The sequence below is a fragment of the Eleutherodactylus coqui genome, chromosome 4 (genome assembly GCF_035609145.1).
Source record: "Eleutherodactylus coqui strain aEleCoq1 chromosome 4, aEleCoq1.hap1, whole genome shotgun sequence".
NCBI classification, from domain to species: Eukaryota; Metazoa; Chordata; class Amphibia; order Anura; family Eleutherodactylidae; genus Eleutherodactylus; species Eleutherodactylus coqui.
Genome location: NC_089840.1, coordinates 270,789,236 through 270,791,845, shown reverse-complemented (window position 1 = coordinate 270,791,845; position 2,610 = coordinate 270,789,236). Strand labels below are relative to the sequence as shown.

The following is a 2,610-nucleotide window of genomic DNA, read 5'->3' as shown; positions in this document are numbered from 1 at the left end:
TTTTCAAAATGTTCCCAATTTTGGTGCTTTTAATAAACATACACAGATTCTACCGGTCTATTTTTACCACCTAAATGAAGTACAATATGTAGCAAAAAAACAATGTCACACTCACTTGGATATGCAAAACCTTCACTAATTAATTCTATGTTAAAATGACACATATCACATACTCTTTGATTACTGTAGAAATTATTATCATGAGTAATACCCACAATTACCCTCCCCTATCCCCGATTACCCCAGTTTCTTATGTATGTTTTATTTTGCATGTTGAAAAAAATTTCTTGAACTAAAAAGGACATATCAGATTTCTAAAATTTGACCTGGTCATTAAGGTGCAAACAGGCTTAGTCACTAAGGGGTTGAAGGGGTTCTGTCACTAAAAAAGAAAAATGCTCTACTTATCTATTCCTCCCCCATCAGTCTACTTACCAGATCTTCACCTTCCTTATCTTCTCCTGTCTCCTGCAGTCCGGGGGATCACTTCACCTCCAGCTGCCTGATTCTGCTCCTTCCTGTGAGGTTACGTACATTAGGTTGGCAGTCTTCCAATGTACTTTACGTCACAGCTCACAGGCCAGCAGGAGGACTGCCTATCTTCTTCAGAGATTGCTTATGCCAGCTGTCTCTGAAATAGATTACAATTCCTTCCTAGGCAGTGAAGCTACAGCACAGGGATGTGACCTTCACTCACCCAGCAGGAAGGAGTTTGTGATAAGCAGCCCTCATAACAAGCTGGGCCCAGCCTGCAGTGAGCTGACCTGGGGCACTGGAGAAGCTCAACCAGGAGAAAATGTGATAAGGAGACTGACAGGGAAGGGATAGGTACGTTTAGATAATTTTTTTAATGACAAAACCCCTTTAAATTCAGCCATCCTGGTCTCTATCAGTGCTTCCCATTCTTCTTTCTTTTAGGGTTGTTAACAATTTTGATTTGGGAATCTTATTTCGCAATATTTCCCAACCTTCTTGAACAATTCTGTCCTTAAGAACATCCAGCCACTGGATTCTTTCTACCCTCTTTCTGAGTCCATTAAAATCTGCCTTTATGAAATTCAACCTTGAGGTCTGAGTCTTCTCAGGTCTTCCTCCCCTTGCTATTCAAAATTCAAAGATTCTGTGGTAGGGATAGCATTATAGTAGCTATATTTTTCTACATAGGAGTACCACCAATGCTGTAAATAGCTTGATGATCTTGGATCACAACATACCTAAATTATATCAGACAGGAAGGAGTTCCAATAAACTACCAAGGCTTGTCCGCTCTGCTCTTTAGCTCATACCGCGTGCATTAAAATGTATACAGGAGAATGATTGTCTGCCAATGTTCTTCATCATTGGACTATTACAGAAATGTAAAAAACTGAATTAGCTTTTGATAGGAGAACACATTAAAAGGATAAGAAAAAGAATTCGGTAAATACATTTTTAGCTATTTTTTTGTTACCAGACGCTTTAAAGCTTCTTTAACTTCTGTATTTCTTAGACTATATATCAAAGGATTTAACATAGGTATAAGTATGCTGTAGAAGACTGATGCCACCTTGTCTTGCTGAAGGGCATAGCTGCTGGATGGCCGGAAATACATAAATAGCACTGTCCCATAGAAGATGCTGACAGCAGTCATATGAGAGGAACAGGTGCTAAATGCCTTATATCTGCTCTGAGCAGAATGGATTCTCACAATGGCCAGGACAATGTTAGTGTAGGAGACAAGAATTGTGATGAGACATGTCATAGTTACCAAGCCACCCATAACAAAAAGCACAGCAATATTAATGGATATATCGGAGCAAGAGAGCTTGAAAAGTGGTGGCACGTCACAGAAAAAGTGGCTGATGACATTGGATTTACAGAAATTGAGGCGGAACATTAAATTGGTGTGCACCAAGGCAATCAGGATGCCTCCTAGATAAACAGAAACCACCAGCTGAAGAAGCAAGAAATTATTCATAATAGCACTATATAGCAGAGGTCTACAGACAGCCACATAACGGTCATAGGCCATAACACCTAGAAGAAGGCATTCATCTGTTACAAAGGAGACAAACACGTACATCTGCAGAGCACAACCCAAGAAGGAGATGGTCCTGGATTCAGAGACCAAGTCCTGTAGCATCTTGGGGGTGACAGACGAAGAGTACGTAAAGTCCACAAATGATAGGTTGCTTAAGAACACGTACATGGGCTTCTGAAGATGAATATCCAGCTTGATCAAACTTATGATGCCAACATTGCCCAGTATAGTGATGATGTAAACTAGAAGGAATATAATGAAAAGAGGTAAGCATAGTTCAGTTCTGTCTGTGAGGCCCATGAGAATGAATTCCTTTACCAAACTTCTGTTCATCTTCACTAAATGTCGTTAATCTGCAGAACAGATGGTCAAAAATAGTAAGACAACACAAGCTACCACCACTTTCATTGTACACTGACTGGTCACTCTATTTAAGACACTGGCACTTTCAGAATTGGTGCTTTCCTGTATGCAAATTAAAGCTGCGACTCCGAAGTGCAGCATAAAAAGGAATGACAAGTTTTCTGTGGATCAGTTGCAGTGTGAATCCACCTTAGAATGGGAAAATCCAATCATATCTGGTCAAATAA

The 2,610-nt window shown here is 40.0% G+C and overlaps 1 protein-coding gene across 1 annotated transcript; it reads right to left on the bottom strand.

Annotated features, from left to right (window-relative positions):
• Positions 1–1,435: 1,435 nt before the first annotated feature.
• Positions 1,436–2,356, bottom strand: LOC136624949 (olfactory receptor 8U9-like). The gene has a single exon (XM_066598886.1). The coding sequence runs from the start codon at positions 2,351–2,353 to the stop codon at positions 1,436–1,438; it is 918 nt and encodes a 305-aa protein (XP_066454983.1). The 5' UTR covers positions 2,354–2,356.
• Positions 2,357–2,610: the final 254 nt, after the last annotated feature.